The sequence below is a fragment of the Lepisma saccharinum genome, chromosome 10 (genome assembly GCF_977018435.1).
Source record: "Lepisma saccharinum chromosome 10, izLepSacc3.1, whole genome shotgun sequence".
Classification (NCBI taxonomy): domain Eukaryota; kingdom Metazoa; phylum Arthropoda; class Insecta; order Zygentoma; family Lepismatidae; genus Lepisma; species Lepisma saccharinum.
This window is the reverse complement of record NC_139238.1, coordinates 15,169,765-15,186,201: the sequence shown is the minus strand read 5'-3', so window position 1 is coordinate 15,186,201 and position 16,437 is coordinate 15,169,765. Positions and strand designations below refer to the sequence as shown.

Genomic DNA, 16,437 nt, shown 5'->3' with positions numbered 1-16,437 from the left:
AGACAAGAGCGAAAGGAAACCATACGAAGATTCGCGTGAGTGCTCTTGAAGGAATTCTAAACAGATGTAATTTTTCTTAATTTTGAATATCATAGCGGTTTTTCGAAAAGGAGGGGATTATACGAGGCAATGGCTTGTGCCGAGTAGCAGAAAATATGTTGGGAGGTAGATAGGGAGGGGATATTTTCTAGGAGTGCAATCACATTTCATATACACCTAAGTACAATATGAAAAAATAAATTTTGGGCGAAATCAGCTTTTATTTATTGTAACATTTTCAATATCCCTATATTGTAAACCTTACATATCAGAAAATTGACGTATATATGCTTAGTTCAATTTTCGGCTATCAGAGGGCGTCGCCCCCTGAATAGCTCTACCGGTGCTGCCTCTAACGGCAAAACTTGGTACTTGTGGGCTAGCCGTAACCTCGGCACACAGCCGCAGTTGCACTCGATCGCCTGGGAACGAAACGGCAACAACCAGCCTTGCTGCACTGACATCCTTTTCCTTGCCGGAGGAGAGAGAGACGTACCTGACCATGCTGTTGGTAAAATAGAGGCCAGTCATTTCAGCCAAGAGTGTGATGGGCCTACTACTTAGAACATAGGACTACAAACGGAGTGTGGTGCACGTAGCAATAGAGGCAGAACTTTGTGTATTAGGTACGTAAACTCTCCCCGTGCAATAGGAACATAACATCGTATTTTTGCCGTATTTGTGTCGTAATTTTACGTTCCCCCTTTTTTATTTTTTACTTTAAGTCGATAAAGACTTCTATGTTCAACATCCCCCCCCCCCTTTGTCCTCTTTGAGTGCGCGTTGATACACCAATTGTCCATGTACCTTTTTTTGTTAAAAATGGACAAAACAATGAAAATTGGACGTGACGTATATGAACAGAATTAAGTTATGTGCGTTGATCATTGTGCCCCAAACGTTTATTCAGGCTATTTGCGCCCAGTGCATACATAAATAACCTAAGAACGGGCGCACGCTAATTTAATGAACAGTCAAGCCTCCATCTTCGTACTAGTAATGCAATTTTCACTGCCCATTTAACGTTTGTCTAGTGATTCAAAACCAAGTTTAATTAATTTGGAACTTGCAGAGAAAAACTGCGATCCTTTATCGACTCCCTAGTTGGGGCAGAACTAGTTATTCCTGTTAGTCTCCCCCCCTCCTTTGCGGTAGCATTAGAATAACCAAGGATCAGAATAATAATATTAATAAGTGAGGTATGGTTATACCCAATTGGATTAATTAACGTATTGGTTAAATGTTGAATTTACAATTGTATGATGAGAGTGTGTTGCAATAATACATGCACGTGTATGTAACTCGTATTTATGATTGATGCTCAATTAAATGCTAATGGTTGAATAGGTGCACGCGGGACGTGTTAGAAATGAACGCGTGGTTACACGCTTTTGACAAGTATAGACATTTCATGTATGGTTATTGTTAAAGTTGATACTGTTTTATGAGCAGTCTTGGTTTTTGGAGAAATAAAACGGTGTTATTGAGCAATTATATTTATCGAGCAACCGCAACTCGACCCCAACTATTACGTTACATTATCTAGCTTTGCTAGCTTGTCGTGGGAGGGGGTGGGAACTGGTTGGCTCGTGCCCCACTCTCACGCCGTGAAAGATTATTATATTTGCATTTTTCTCAATTTACGTCACTCTTCTATCATTTTACTAATCGCGCCGATGAAGTTCAGAGATGATGCGATGAAATTAATGAAAGAGCAGGGCAGGACTCAAACCTGGAACTTTGCCGGGCATTCCCGATGTGATCACGCTGTTGCCTTGTTTTGTAAATAAAATAGTGTAAGACTAGCTAGAGTTGCATAAGAAATGTTTACGTGCTCAAAATATTTATTTGTCTCGTTGGTGTTCTTCTTTGGAAGTTCATTAAATAATGTTATCATCTTGTCGACCACGATTTCTTTAATGGACCTTTGTCCTGTCGTTCCGTAAATGTTGGCTATCGTTCTTCGTTTGAAAGTCATTAGATTTCTTGTATCTTGAAGGTATAGGAATCTCAAGGAAAAGAACCACATTTTTTTTAGCCGACAACATGGCTGCAAGTCACTACTTGCCAACACTGGGTATCTGTTTGCTGTTTTCGGTTCTATCTATGTCTCAGGAAGATTCAAACGACTTCAATCAAAGTACATTAACATTTAGTTAATCACCTTAATATGTAAATAGGTAGTGGTCAGGATTAGCCCGCTTCATGCAGCGGCGCTGTTGTAGCTTACCTATAAAATTAATTTATTATAATTCGCTTCCATAAAAAAATCATAAGTTTGCTCCAAGTTGGCTGCCGTGTTACAAACAGGTCCTCCTCTAATATATCATGTAAATTAAAATTATGTGTCATATCTATAATTGGAGGTTTAATCCTTTGTAGAAGTGCAAAGCATAAACAAATTTAAAAAACACGACGTTATATTTATGCTTCGTTATGGGGTAGTTGTTTTAGATGGATATTCCACACTTATGAACCGCCCTGTTAACGTTTGTAATAACTCTTAACCTACTTTTCAAATTTTATTTTTGTTCATTAGCGTTGATTTTATTTTGTGAAAATTTTTTTCTAGTCGAGGCGACGAGGATGAGTGGCGATATGATGAAATTGATGAAGGAACACTTACAAAGAACATCCATGCTCAGGCTGGGATTCGAACCTGAGGTCCCTCTCTTTTAACATACTGTATGTATTTATATGTTGCATGAATTTTTTTGTCATTCTTTCACGCTTTTTTCTAATTCTTTACAGATAAACGTTTATGCCCTGCACCGCAGTTCCAGTGCAACAATGGTCAGTGTATAAGAGATTATGATGTTTGTGATTTTTACGATGATTGCAAGGACAACAGCGATGAGGACCCAGAAATGTGCAGTAAGAACAATTAAAATTAATATATTTCTATTTTAGTTGTATTAGCATTCTGGGTAGCCTGGGCAGTCCGCCTTATTTGTGAGAGCGCACTCTTGTATGTACGTGTGTACTGCAGAGCGAGCAATGGTTCTATAGCGCTGTGAGCAGGCGCGGTAGCCCCTCCCAACTGCGAGGAATTTGGATATATTTTTATGCTTAATATTTTTGAAGACTCTAATGTTCCTTCTTTTATCACCAAGTTTAACAAACTCGATAATATTTTTTTGAAGTTTGATGTAAGTAAATCCACTTTCGGCTCATGATAGGCTAATTGGAACTGGACCTACAGTTTTAATTTGGATCCGAATAACTCTGCAATATGCCTCAAAGGGAATAGACTCTGACACCCCTAGAGAAAATAGGGATTTTGTTTTCTTTGTTTATTCACATTATTCCTTGTATCTGTTCATTCAGTTCACTGTGACAATGGAAGGAATTATGATAACGACAAACAATAATTACATTTTTTATCAGCCAAAGGTCCAGGGTTCGAATCCAGGACTGGTATTTGTTCTTTGTGAGTATCCTCTCATCAGTTTCATATGTCATCACTCATCCATATCGTTGCGATTTACCAAAAGTGTCAGAGAAAAGACGCTAAATAACAAAAATCAAATGAAACAAACCATCTATTCCAGCCCTGGAACTTTATTTTTGGAAAATTACTCTGTAATCTCTAAAATATGGATGCTAACGTGGTTCCTGCTTATAGTAGTATGTATTTTTTATATAAACCAGTGCAATTGAAGTCAGGTACCCGAATGAAACTCGCCCTTCCCAACTATAACTGCTGCATCCGCCAATGGCTGTGAGAGGGGTGGAAAGGAGAAAGTGGGTACGAATATCTGTAACTTTAGATGGCTTTCTCTGTCTTTTTATGCGATTAGTAAGGCTCCGATTGATGTCAATGTCCATGATTTTCGAATGTGGTGGGTTGCGTACAAATTTTTTAGTATAACATCACTTAGCCTTGTTTCCATGATATGAAAAACTAAATATGCTGACCATGGCAGAAATTTATTTTATTATAAAACATGAACAAAACATAACGTTTCAACCTTCTAGCAAGGTCTTCTTCAGACTCTGCACCAAGTACAAATGTAACAAGGTACAAAACAGGACGATATATATACACAAACATTACTCCCCTCCAGACTATTAGAAAGTTGTTCTGGAACATTTTAGCAGGTGGCTTTCCCTTGTCAACTGTACTTTCACCTAAAAGGCTAAACATATTTTCTTCCATCTAGAATGTGATTGGACTCTTTATCTCACGCTCTTTTCCTTCATTCTTCTTCCTTCTTCTCTCCTCTCTCTCTCTTGTCCTTTCCACTCTTTCTAACACCTTCTTCGAGTCTTTGTTTCTAATAGTCTGGAGGGGAGTAATGTTTGTGTATACATATCGTCCTGTTTTGTACCTTGTTACATTTGTACTTGGTGCAGAGTCTGAAGAAGACCTTGCTAGAAGGTTGAAACATTACGTTTAGTTTATGTTTTATACTAAAATAAATTTCTGCCTTGGTCAGCATATTGAGTTTTTCATTTTTTAGTAGTCAACCCTACTTTTGCAATCTTTTCGTACCTTTGACGTTCTTGTTTTAATTTTCCTAGTAAAGTAAGGTATTGCGATGTCGTATAGTATTCCGGACGAAGTACGTGGCATTCTTCGACTGCCATTGTACAGCCTCAACGGTGGAAGAAGCAATTTAGGTTGAAACCCATGTGTTTGCAACAACTTTCCCCGCCCTTCATTTTTTTCCACTTTCACTAATAACGGAATTGTCCGAATCACTCTGTAGGCTATACTACATGCAGCAAGTTATACAATATTTTATTTCTATTTTGGTTCTAAGAATGAAGTCAGTATAAACAAATTAACGCGGCTCCTCATAAATCCTATTGGTTGTTCGAATGGCCGCTGTGCAGGAACCTTGCGCGTAGGAATATAGTGCATGTGATAATCCATACCACTCAATGCAGCTGCTATATTCGTGGCCAAAATAAGACCTTAATTAACACATAGAAAGGGAACTATTTTTTCAGAAGTCACATGATTTTATTTACATTAACTTCGTCCTTGCAGTGGAGTGGATGGAGAATATGATATTTGCGATCTCTTTGTCTCTCTGTTCTCTTACAGATAAGCGTGTATGCCCTAAAGACAGATTTCGGTGCAACAATGGAATATGCATAAATGAAAATTGGCGTTGTGACGACTATGACGACTGTGGTGATGGTAGCGACGAGAGTCCAGAAATATGTAGTATGTATTCTACACTCTTCTACTTATTAATATGCTCCGCCCAATACAAACAAACTTAGGCCCGTAGCAAGAGGGCAGCTGAAGCTTTGGCGTCATTCAAAGTTTTTTTTTTTTTTTAAATAAAAAGACGACAACGTCAAAACATGGGATAGAGAAATTTACACTTGGCAGAGATACAGCAACAAACTGCTGGAATTTTTTCTTTCCCAAATTAGTATAGCACTTAGTAGTAATAGCACATTTCTCATAGATTTTCTTCAGACACTAAAACCTAACTGAAATGTTTTTTTTTAAATATGCTTACTTTTTTTTACTTTTAATAACATTATAAATATGTATATCGTATAATTTATATGTATGTTTGTGGGGAGAGGGGTTTGTAGATTAAGATCTTTCTCCCCCCACTAGTCTTAAATGATTTCGCACCCTGTCTTAGACTCAGCATACGCCACTGATGTATATGTATGCTTGTTTACTAATTGTGTCATCATGCTTTATATTAAGAAGAAATATGAAATTTTAGTAGTTAGTAGCATATTTATACGCCTACCTTATTGTCATGTAGTTTGAAGAAGCTCATCTCAAATGAAAAGGATTTAACTTCCTCCACACTCCTCTGAACACACCACTAATATTTACAGTGCTGCAATGAAGATGTGAAAAACAAACTAACATTCTCTGGTTCAATATTTCTTTGCAGACAAAAGGGACAATATCTTCCAAACGGTGAGGAATTTAGAAATCCGATAAAACTTACGGAAATAGGTGTAATGAAAAATGGCATCCACAAGAGAGGACTATTTGAACTTTCAGTATGTACTCCTGTAATGAATAAATACTATAGTTTTTAGCTTACTAATATATTATTAATCTTTGCAAAAGTCTATGTTCTGCGTTCATGGCGATCAGTTTTGGTCATAAATGGTAATGTGGAACGAAAGTTTATAATTTTTAAATATTACTCTGTGCTTTATGTATTATTAAATGCTGACTGTCACTGCTGCACCGTCTACAGTATATGTAGTAGTGATAATGGGAGAGAAAGCTAGCAAAGAGAGAAGAGAAAGTAGAAACATGGTGAAGAGAGACAGACAGACAGACAGACAGAAAGAAAGAAAGACAAGCCGTAGAAAAAAGAGAAAGATAAATATAGATAAAGAATTGATAACGAAAGTAGGGAGACAGAGGGAATGAATGGAGTGTGGAAAATAGAGAAGTTGCTGTTGTTTTAAGTCCACTTTATGCACAGATAGCGTAAGTGCTAGAAGGAATGGAGGTAGAAACATCGAAAATCTATAGAGAGATACAAAGATTAACTAGTAATGATTGATTTAATTATTTTACATTGCTTTACTGCCACTTTTTGGCTAATCGCGACAATGAGGATGAATAGCGATGAGATGAAATTGATTAAAGGACTTTCACAAACACATATGGAGAGCAGACATCTCAACACCAACAGAGAATTATGCTGGCTCTGAGTTCAGCGTTGTTATCATTATTTAACCTATATGTTAGACCCAAATTAGAGTACGCATCTATACTGTGGAGTCCACAAACCAGTAAACAAATAGATCTTATTGAAAAAGTTCAAAATAAATTCACTCGCTATATAGTTTTTAGGAGAGATGGTGCATATCCAAAGATGACACCTTATAACGAATTACTAATTAAATTACACATTACCTCCCTTGCAAACAGAAGAACCATACATCAGCTCCTTTTTCTTTTCAAACTTCTTAACGACAAAACATAGCTTTCTATGTCCCTCATCCAAAGTTGCGATCAAGAAAGCAACTCTTTGCAATTTCCCGCACCCGTACAAAATCCGCAGAAATGGCTCCCCCGCGAAGAAAGTGTAGCTTGCATAATGAATGGTTAGAGAGGGGCGTACATTTTCCGAGTATAAGCGCTATTTAATGGACAACATTCTTACTTATTTTTTTACATTTCTTTTATTATTATTTTTTTAAAATTATTATTATTATTTTACCTTCGTTATGTGTATATATATATATACCCATACATATATGAATGTAATTGTGTAAATTTTGATTCACTTTTTACCCATGGTAATGTATAAGGATGATATATATAACCTCTATATGTATTTTTTTATATATGAAAATTTGTATAAATATTATTTTTATGTGTATAAATCCTCAAACGTAAGACATTTACTGTGCACTGTAAAAGGGCAGATGCCTGTTGTGCCCAGGATAATAAATAAATAAAAGTGTAGTTCAGAAACAGTGCAAGCCGTAGAGAGGAGAGAGAGAAATGAAGATGTGGAAGGGATAGAGGAAGAAGGAAGAAGAAGAGATAGCAAAAAGGAGAGAAAGATGTGAAGGAGAGAGAGGAGAACGGTAAAACAGAGAAACGATAGAGGGAGACAGAGAAAGTGAAAGAACAGTTGCACAGAGGGACAGTGAGAGAGAGAGAAAAGCGATAGGTCGAAGAAAGAAAAATAAGAATAGAAGAAACAGACTGTGGGAGAGGGAGAAATAGAGATGCGATAGAGAGAGAGAGAGAGAGAGAAATAAAGTCAAACACTGCAAAGAAAGAGAAATCACAGAAGAAGGAGAGAGGAAAAGGAGAGAAGGGTCGATAAAGAAAGAATGTTAGAGAGATAAACAGAAAAGTGGTAGAGAGAGACAGAAAAAAGACAATAAGATAGAAAAAGAAAATAAAGTATAGAGAGCAAGAGAGAAAGAAGGATAGAGATTTTCTAAAAATTTCATTTTTCGTTACATGATTCATTCAAATGACCGTAGTTGTTTAACTGTAAGCATAGTACATCACAGCTGAAATGCATTTGTTTCTTACTTTCACTTTCAAATTACGTACCTCCGACATATACGTATAGAGAAGTGTTTACTTTATCGTGATAAGACACTGTTGTATGGAGTTCAAATCCTCGTTAAGGCACAAAAATGATCTCACAATTAATTTCATAATTTTATTATTGATCCTCATTGTCGGGATTAACACAGGATATGAAAACGGTGATGAAAGCCAGGAAAACAGCGGCGATGGGACTCATTATTCTGACCCGTAGCCAGGAATTTATGTCGGGGGTGCTCATCCCTCATCAGCAGCCGCCAAAGGCGAAAACATTAGGAGGCTAGAAGCTCTGAAGATGAAGTTCTCAGTATACAACGTATTATACAAGATGTTTAATCCTGCTAAGGAAGCAAAATTAATTACCACTATCTATACACTATTTAAATTAGATATTTGTAGGATTTCGGGGGTGGGGTGGCTTCAGCTCCCTTAGCCCTCCCTCTGGCTACGTGCCTGCCTGGCCCTCAAAGGGTTGTTGCGCCAAGGAGTGAAAAAGTAATTGAGTTACAGTTACTTATTTCAAAAAGTAACAAGTTATAAGTACCGTTGCTCGAAGACAGAAACTGTTACTTTTGAATATGCGAGCAACTTGTTAATAACTAAACATTAGTTACATAAATAACATACCGGGTGGACAGAATTAAAGTTACCCAACTCAGATCCCTCTGTAGCCTGTTTGAGGCATCGTAGAACTCTGAAATTTGGTGAATCCACTATGCAGACCATGGGGAAGAGGATGACGATATATAAAAAAGAAAAAAAGTTCATTTTTCCGCCACCAGGTTGAAATGTGGCGCTGTACTTCCATGATGGGTTGTAATAATGACGTAAACTGCTTCAATTGGTTATGGATTTGCCTTTACCTTGCAATCTTTCAATAAACGAGAGATTATTCTCTCGCAACTTCCAGTCACTAACAAATGTCTTTCTAATTAATAACTCAGCTAAATAACTTAACGTGATTATTTGTACGTACAACCCATCATGAAAGTACATTTCAACCTGGTGGCGGAAAATTGTTTTTTTTTTAAAATTTTTTATCGCCATCCTCTTCCCCATGGTCTGCATAGTGGATTCACCAAATTTCAGAGTTCTACGATGCCTCAAACAGGCTACAGAGGGCTCTGAGTTGGGTAACTTTAATTCTGTCCACCCGGTACTCCACTGACAGCACATGGGACTTGCCCTAGTACCCCATGTGGAGTACGCTTCGACCTAGAAACTTCCCTATGAGATTGATGAACGTGTTTTAAAAACGTATTGGTTCATATTTAATGTATTTCAATGTATTTCAGTACGTACTACTGTTGACTTAATTATTATTTCATACAAATTAGTAAACAGTTCAGTTATTAAACACAATTCTAAACATTGTTGCAAATTTCTGCTTCCTCGTCGCTATTGTCCTTGCAGTCATCTTCAGAATCGCATACCCAACTCCTCTCAATGCACCTTCCATTTTTGCAACGAAATTGTGGTTCGGGGCAAGGAAGTTTATCTGGAAAATAAAATAAATGAATTTTATTCAACATATCGTGAACAGCACCTACAAACGATCCCATATTGGCGATGCCCGAAAGTTTTGTAAAAGAGGAAAGCTATTGATAAAACTAGAATAGTAGAAATAACAACAATAATTATTATTATTATTATAAAATAATGACTATTATGAACTAATTAAATAAACCCACTTTATTCTAAATGTTTTATTATTGTATCCGCGAGGAGACTTTATACGTGATTCACCACATGATTGAATATACAGGGTGTTTCATTATTTTTTGTACATTTCGTACAGTTAGTGTATTGAAACGTATTTTCACCTTTACACACCTCGTTTAAGTAATAACGATACAAATTAGGGCAGAATGTTAATCATAAAGTTCATGTTGTATGGCCTTTCACATAGAAATATCATTTTTGAAATTTCAAACAGTGGAATCGTTTATTCATTTCATTAAAAGATAGAATATAAAAATGTAACCTGGTTCCTATATTTCAAATTCAAGTTTTTCGAAAAACGCATTGTTACATTTTGATTATTCTGTTCGAATCCGAACTTTATTTCTGTTAGATTGATTGATTTGGTGTTTTGAGTCCACTTTATGCACAATAAGGCTAATCGGGACTGGATCCGAACCACTATGTGCCTCCACCGGGTATCAAACCCAGAAGCCCTTGATTACGCTACCACTGCGAAATCGGGGAGGCTCTAATTTCTGTTATATTTATTTTACGTACTTCTTTTTCATAGCACATTGATTCGGTCGTTTCCTTCTTAAAATATGATGCGATTTTTGCAGAAGCATTCTTCTTCTATCTCATCATCATATACTACGCGATCTAGGCGTGCGCATGGGCGGGCAAGGGGACAGTTGCCCCGCCTAATGTTCTCTCTTACATACTTAGTGTACAGAAATCGTATCGCCGTTATTAAATAATAATATACAGGGTGTCCCAAAAGTCTTTCCCTGATTACAAACTTTATTCATATCCGCTATATGCAAGGTAGAGATGTGAAAGTGGTGCCAAAATGTTGGAAAACTAACCAAGTTTATGTGTTGCAGGTTTGAGTAACGTGGCTGTAGTGTAGCAGTGTCAGTGCCCAGAAAAAAGGAAATGTTCGCAAATCAGGAAAAAGAGACCCGCTCACCAATAACAGTGAAGAGGAACTTTCAAATGTACAGAATTCTTTCGTCCAGAATATCTGCCATCAATAACTTGGTATTTAAAAAATGGAATTTATCTTCATTCCCAAATCCTGTCGACTCCAAGAAACATTGTATGGAAAGATGCCACCCGATGTCAAGAGCATTAATTCCGGATTCCTTGGCACTGACACTTTCACATCTCTACATTACATATAGCGGATATGAAAAAAAGTTTGTAATCAGGGAAAGACTTCTGGGACACCCGGTATTCTAAAGGAAAATCAAGTATTTTCAAGACTATGGGGAAGGGTGTTGGTGAATTATTTCCTATGTAATTGAACTATCGTACATAGTTTTCTAGCAACTTTTTTTATTGATATGAACACTCCCTCGTACTATATTCGTTAATTGTGCTACCTCTACGTGGCTGCAAAATAAATGTATCATTCAAATTCATATGAATAAATTCATTTGAATCTGCTGAAAAAATTAATGTGCAATGAGTTATCCGCACACCTTCAATCTCCCCCCACCCCCAAAGTCTCCTCAATACTCCCCTAATTTTTTTCACAAATGGTAGAGGAAAAGGTCTAAATATGGACCCCCCCCTTTTTATTTTGTCATTTTCGGAGGAAAAAAATTAAAATATCAAGCACCTGTCTTTAAAATGCATATCTATGAAATATATACTTAAATGTAATAGCATGCATGCTAAAGTATAGAAGGTCTCCATTTTTTTAAAAAATAAAGCAATTTCCAAAAAATGGTTAAATGATGTATTTCAAAATTGTGGTCTAGGTATTGGCTACTACTGGCAATATCACAAAAAGCAATTGAAATTTTAAAAACAGTCATTTATCGCTAAAACATTATAGAATTCATATGTATGAATAATCTGTTGTTTTGAAAATCACGCGGAATGAGAAAAAACGAAATTAAGAAAAACATCCAAATATTTGTTGGAAATTTGATCTCCACATTAGACCTCAGGTCATAGCCCATATTTAAACCATCGCGCTATTTTTCTTCTTCAATTTATTTTCGCTCTCTGTGGTACATATTTCAAAAACAAATCATGACATTATAAAAACCCACATTTGTTTAATATCATAACCTATAGAAAGCAGAGGAGAATTCAGAAAACGCTAAGTTAAAACATACCTGCAAAAAGTTTCCGGAGGTTGCAATTCTATAACAGAGTCCAAGGCCGAAACTAACGACCACTTTCTCTTGCGAATTATTGCCGCATCCTTTGTCGTTGACAGATAACCAGTTCCCATAGCCTCTGCCAGGCTGCAGCGCCCGGGAGCACTGATAACTCCAAAACCCATATTTAAACCTTCTCCCATATTTAAACCTTCTCCTCTATGGTTGTTTTGGCTCTAGGTTTACAATTGCAACCCCTTAAATACGAACTTGCACCCCCCATGGGCGTAACTTTGTACCTGACTTTGGGTGCGCAGAATGAAACTTAGATGTTAACTTTGGTGAGATAGAATCGATACGTTTTCATCCCATGACAATAGTGCCAGGACTGTTTTGCTAAAAAACTGTTATATTGGAAGATCCATAAAAATTACTCTTAATTTCATTGTTCCTCAGGTCCCAGGAGGTTAACAAAAATGCTCTTAACTTGTAAATTGTAAGTAACCTGAACATTTTAGACGGCAAGTGTCCCCTTTTACTTACCAAGTTACTCCTACGTACCTCCCACCCCAGATGGAAAATTCTGGAAAAAAAATCTGAGATATTTTTGATGGATAATGACGCACTATACACGCCCCTGTTTTTCTTTCCTCGAGTGAACTTTCATCAGGGCTCTGCCCCCCCCCCCCCCCGTAATCAGAGGGTCTGTATGCGCATGCCTATGTACGCGATATGTGCAAGGAACTGCTGCTTGTGGATTTCAAATAGTGATAGGTTGCTGCTACAACCATTTTTCGTCGTCGTCTTCTTCTAAGAGAACCCTCTGGCTGGTTCTACTCGAATATGATACCGCTAGAGGCGCTGGTGTCGGTACAGCTGCATGGCATTCGTCTGCTTATAATGGAAGTTTTCGCTGCAACGTCTGATTCTTTTACATGAAGCATTTCTATGAATGTGATAATTGCTATGATATTTGGTACAGTGGTCGCGAAGATATTAATGAACATTCTAGACAGTCAACCACGTCGTTATCGTTATACTTTCATTAAAAATACGGGAGAAAAAATACGCATGGAAAGCTCTTCGTAACTAAATCTTTGTGTATGAATTAGGTTCATTGTTATTATCATCATTCATAATTTCTTTTTAAGGATATACACACGCAAGCATTTGTATTTTTGATATTTATTTGATTTTGTATGAGTGTAAGGAAACTTTCAGACCAATAGGACATCCAACACGGGATGTCACACTGATGTGACTAGTGACACAGATACTTCCAGACTGTAAAATAGCATTTATTGCGCATGAGTGTCCAAATAGCAAACGACATACGTTCGTATGCCGTATTCGCGTGCTACTTGTTGCTTCGGTCTGAAAGCTCCTTAAAGGAAGGGTGCTCAGACCGAAGCGACGCGCCACAGGGGAGTTCCCAACTAAGTGACACGCAACATGGTACCTTCAGTCTATTAGCAAGCATTTGCTGCTAATTGTGAGACCAGCAGATCTAGGCCACACGATAAACCGGATGTCACAACTACAGATCTAGGCGACACGATAAGCCACAAGTGTCGCTTTGTCGCTTGCGTGTCGCTCATACTGGACCCTTTTCCTCAATAGCTTGCAACGTGTTGCCGTGGTTTGTTGTTCGAGCATGCGCGATACAATGAGTGTCTTGCTTTAGGGAAATTGCTCACCAAAGCGGCACGCGACGCTTGAGGATTTCACCAACCGAACGCTAGCCAGTGCTGCCCGTCATGCCGCTACGATGTGAAATCATGAAATGTTGCTCTTGATTGGCTCGTTTCCAAGTGACATGTGTCGCGTATCGCTTCGGTATGAAAGTTGCCTTGGACAAAAGGACCCGTGTCGCTTTGGTGTGAAATCCCCGTATCGCTTTGATCTAAAATCTCCTTAAGGAAACGGTGCAGTCAGAGCTTGTGTCCCTACGGTTCGAAAGGCTGCTTTGATTACCAACTGCTCGCTTCCAAGCGACACTTGTGGTTTGTCGCCTCGGTATGAAATATCTCTCAACAACATAGAAAAATAAAACTCTAGTACACAATCCAACACCTGGCGTCCAGAATCACATTGCGATGTTTCTTCTTGTGTTACGCATGCTATTTATTTATTAATTTTATTTTACTTTTCTTTTCAAATTAATGGGATTTCGTGACTGCAAATCACTCCACAAATATAACTGTTTCCATCAATTCATGTACCGCCTTTCAAGACGAAGAAATCTGCACAATATATTTCAAAAAACTAACAAGCCGCATTACTTTCATAAGAAAATTAGCAGCTGTGCTGATCGCACTGCCATCTATGTTGTCATCCGTCTCGGGAACCAGTTTCTTCTGTCGTTTTCGACACTACGTTATTCAAGGTTCTGTAACCAATCACAATTAGCCAAACCCAATGATATATAAATAGGTAGATAGCAGTGGCGTCTCGTGGCCTCAAATTTGGCCGGGGCTTATTTTTTAAAGAATTTAATATATAATGACAATTCACATGAATTACAAAAAATTGGTATTTTTCTTCTTCTAGACTACAAAACTGGACTTATTTTTTTTAAAAAAAAGTATTAAAAAGGTAATAACAATTCATATGAATTACAAAAAACAGGTATTTATCTTCTTCTAAACTACAAAATTGAACTTATTTTTTTAAAGAATTTAAAATATAATGACCATTCACATGAATTACAAAAGAAACAGGTATTGCTGTGAAACGTACCTTGCTACGAACGTTGGTTCTCATTTAAACAAGAACTGTGCTCTCCTGTTCTTCTGCTCAGCAAATTTTGCTTTGTAATTATTTTTTCATTGAAGCCCTCTATGTTTGCAATGTATTCTTTCTCTATTGTAAGCACTGCCAAGGCATTGAGTCTGTCTTGTCCCATTGCATTTCTTAAGCAGGTTTTAATACCCTTCAATGTGCTGAAACATCGTTCAGATTCAGCTGTTGCCACTGGAGTTGTTAAAACTAGGTTTGTCATTTTTACTGTTTCTGAAAAGGTATCCTCTAAATCATTTTCAATGAAAAACGAATGCAATGTACTGATAGAGTTTATGTTTTTAAACTCTTCACTACAATAAAGAACACGAAGTTCACTCTTTAGTTTTCCCTCTTCTATGAAGGGATAATATTTGGCACAATTCTTACACGAATCATCGAGAAAATCAGACTTCCTCCAGTCATTGAATTTTGCAGGGTCAACTAAATTGAAACACTCCAAATGTTCAGTTGCCCCAAATCTCTCTTCGGCTTGATGAATAATTATATCGCATGCTGTTTTGTTAACACAACTCATTTTGTATCACGGCTGATGTGTATTTATTTACTTTGGATTCCTCTAAATGTTCATGCAAACTGTTATCTAGCTTAGCAATCTCATTTACTAAATCTAGGAAGATGCCTCTGTTTAAAGAGTGTTCTCTTTCGTTATGTCCTCGTAGAGCAAGTTCATGTCGACCACAGAATATTAAGCAATCGATAATTCTATTTAATATATGCCTATTTTTCCGGACTAATTAATTGTGCCTTGTAATTGACAGTCTATATCCTTCATCGATTTGTGTTCGAACATCAACCTTTCCAAACAAACACAATTTTAACGAGTTTCCAATGTGCGAAGAACTAGTTTCATGTGACTTAATTCTTTCAGAAAGATGTTTGAGATCGCTTATACCATGAACTGTCCATGAAGCATCACTACCAAACAAAAGGCAATTAAAACAAAAGAAAGTTTTCTTGATCTCGCTAGCTGTCAACCACGGTTTTCTATTGTACCAGTCTGGATTGAAAGAGCGTGATTGTGATTTGTGTTTTTGTATTAATGTAACACTCGGATGGTCAGGACCTAATTGTTTAAAACAAGTTTTTCTTGGTCACTCAATGTCTGAAATGGTGTTGCCAACAAGAAATCCACTTTGTTCATAGCGAATAAAAGCCACCACAACGCTACACTACAACACGCGGGATCGAACGAACGCGACGGCACGGAAGTAGCCCCGAATCAGCATCCAAACCCATTGCACCCCTCCCTTCGCTCTCTCTGCTAGCACGTGACCTTCACTGTAGCGTGTAGCGTAGACCACGCCTTCCTCTGCGACGAGCCCCGAGATGATAACTGACATCAATGCCACTAGGAGCGCTGTCGTATCCATTGCTGCTGACGATGAACTTACGTCGGTAAAAATCGCCTTTTAAAAGATTGTGTGATAGTTATGTATTATGGTGATTGAAAATTACGTCAATACGTCCGTTTTTCTTTAGGGGCTAAGCCCCGGAGTAGGTCAAATTTGTGACTCCCACCGCAATTTTGATTTCTTGACCAAACGACTACAAAAAGTTGAAAAACTCACTTTCTCTCCCTGTTCCGCGCCTCATTTATTGCGCTGACGATGTTTCACGGACGCAAAAAGGCAGTGATGAGTGAAAGATGAGCTCTCATCCTCTCATCCCTCTCATCCCTCTCATCCTCCTCTCATCCTCTCATCCTCCTCTCATCCTCCTCTCATCCTCTCATCTTCCTCTCATCCTCTCATCCTCTTATTCTCTCATCCTCTTATTTTT

The 16,437-nt window shown here is 37.6% G+C and overlaps 1 protein-coding gene across 1 annotated transcript in view; it reads right to left on the bottom strand.

The window, feature by feature from the left end:
- Positions 1 to 9,383: 9,383 nt before the first annotated feature.
- The window catches only part of LOC145994478 (uncharacterized), a 30,426-nt gene continuing 23,372 nt past the window's right edge, over positions 9,384 to 16,437 (bottom strand). The window contains exon 6 of the mRNA XM_083130612.1: positions 9,384 to 9,557. Within this exon, the coding sequence (XP_082986738.1) occupies positions 9,424 to 9,557 (134 nt within the window). The 3' untranslated portion in view covers positions 9,384 to 9,423. The remainder of the gene's footprint in view (positions 9,558 to 16,437) is intronic.